At 24.6% G+C, this 2,500-nt stretch overlaps 1 protein-coding gene across 1 annotated transcript in view; it reads left to right on the forward strand.

Annotated features, from left to right (window-relative positions):
- The window catches only part of LOC147470585 (uncharacterized), a 5,324-nt gene extending 2,887 nt beyond the window's left edge, over window positions 1–2,437 (forward strand). Inside the window, exons 2-3 of the mRNA XM_086543078.1 lie at window positions 1,005–1,102; window positions 2,272–2,437. Of these exons, the coding sequence (XP_086399204.1) occupies window positions 1,005–1,098 (94 nt within the window). The 3' untranslated portion in view covers window positions 1,099–1,102; window positions 2,272–2,437. The remainder of the gene's footprint in view (window positions 1–1,004; window positions 1,103–2,271) is intronic.
- Window positions 2,438–2,500: the final 63 nt, after the last annotated feature.

The following is a 2,500-nucleotide window of genomic DNA, read 5'->3' on the forward strand; positions in this document are numbered from 1 at the left end:
ATAACAAAATATGTTTGTGATAACAGTCTGTCTCTTATATCTGTATACTCTTTGACTCTCTTACCTATCTTATTTATGCTGACCTTTATTTCTGGTGAAAATATGAATTTTTATCATGCTAGGGGACTACAGCACTCTTAGGATAGGGATTAACCCATCCACGACGGGGGCATTCTAGCCTTGAATGTCACAATGCCGGGGCGTTCAAATTATTAGGCCTAAATCAATTGAATGGCTGGCACAATACTGTGCCGCCCGGCCACTGGGCTTTTGAATGCGCGGTACAGTACTGTACCACCCGTCCAGAGAGGGTTAATAGATAAATTTCATAGCATGAACAACAAATATCCATGTGAAAACTTGGCATAGATGAAGCTTGTATATACATCTCTGCAGTAGGATAATTTTATACACTGAGTGTCTTCTGTAAAATTTTAAATGATATGAACATTTAACAAGTGCTCTTTCAAGCAAGTAGCTCCATTTTAGATAGACACTGTGCAGCATATTTTTATGTCTAAGTTTATTTTATATTTATGAGTGTAGGTATATACAGCACTTTTTTTTCCCTAATAAATAGGAATAATATATATATATTTTTTTAATAATGGCAGGTCATAAAGTCAATGTAGTATTTTAACACTTTATGTTCACTTCGTGACTTCGGTGGTGTTCTTGCCGGATGACATGAAAATGTTAACAGTTGGTAAGGCTTATAGCGGATGTACAAATAGCCCAGGATACTAGTCCCACACTCTATGAAATACCACGGTGATATGACCAGGCACAGTCTGGTTGGCCCAGTCATTACTCACAATGGATAAAAGTTCAGTTGAAGTCAGATTGTTTTAAGATTTCAATGAGACTTTTTGAGTATTCTCAAAATTTTGTTTGGACATTTTGCGATTTAAAGTTATTTAGTGTTTCTTTTTTTAATTTACTATTTGAACTATTTTTTTTATTTTTTTTATTACATTGCAAACTAATGGTAATTTAATTTTCAGGTCGCTGGTGAAGAGTATTTTATTCTTTGCTGTCGGTGTTAAAACTGCAAATGATTTTGTTGGGTTTGATGTTCTTAGTCCTAACCCACAATAAAGGTTAGTAATCATTATTCAGATTCCAGTGAGAAATTGTGTTTTTAGAAAAAAATAGATATACAATCATATTTACATTTCAGAAGAAATAATTTTTGGTATAACAGTATTATATTGATTGTAAATATTTTCTTGTATTCTAAAAGTTTGACTCTGTTACCAATATCTGTATCGGTAACCTAATACATTGAATGCACACACACACACACACACACACACACACACACACACACACACACACACACACACACACACACACACACACACACACACACACACACACACACACACACACACACATATATATACATATACATATACATATACATATACTTATATACACACAAATATATATATATATATATATATATATATATATATATATATATGTATATATATGTATATATATGTATATATATGTATATATATATATATATATATATATATATATATATATATATATATGTATATATATATATATATATATATATATGTATATATATATATATATGTATATATATATATATATATATATATGTATATATATATATATATATATATATGTATATATATATATGTATATATATATATATATATATATATATGTATATATATATATGTATATATATATATATATATATGTATATATATATATGTATATATATATATATATATATGTATATATATATATATATATGTATATATATATGTATATATGTATATATATATGTATATATATATATATGTATATATATATATATATATATGTATATATATATGTATATATGTATGTATATATATATGTATATATATATAATATATATAAATATATATATATATATATATATGTATATATATATATATAATAATATATATATACATATACATATATATATATACATATATATATATATATACATATATATATATACATATATATATATATATACATATATATATATATATACATATATATATATATATATATATACATATATATATATATATACATTATATATATATATATATATATATATATATATATATATATGTATATATATATGTATATATACACATACACATACACAAACATATGTATTTATACATTCATTTATCCATCCATCTTCCAATACACATCTCCTATTATAATTATAAATTTTGTTTTGTTTTACAGGTGTGTGTGTGTAAGAAGTTTCCTAAGAAGATGATTTAATACCAAGGAATATTGTTTCTTGTAAACATGTATAGTATATTACAATATGTATTTTGTACTTTTTGTTTGATAACTATGTGTACTTTTATTTCTGTTTTATGAGAAATATAAATAATACATAAAGGTATTTTGATATTTTATTTCCCTAATACATACGTGTGCATGTGTGCAAGAGTGTGTGGGTGCATGC

Source organism: Penaeus japonicus, unplaced genomic scaffold (genome assembly GCF_977035675.1).
Source record: "Penaeus japonicus unplaced genomic scaffold, GWHDUDI00000001_assembly GWHDUDI00000013, whole genome shotgun sequence".
Taxonomy (NCBI): Eukaryota; Metazoa; Arthropoda; class Malacostraca; order Decapoda; family Penaeidae; genus Penaeus; species Penaeus japonicus.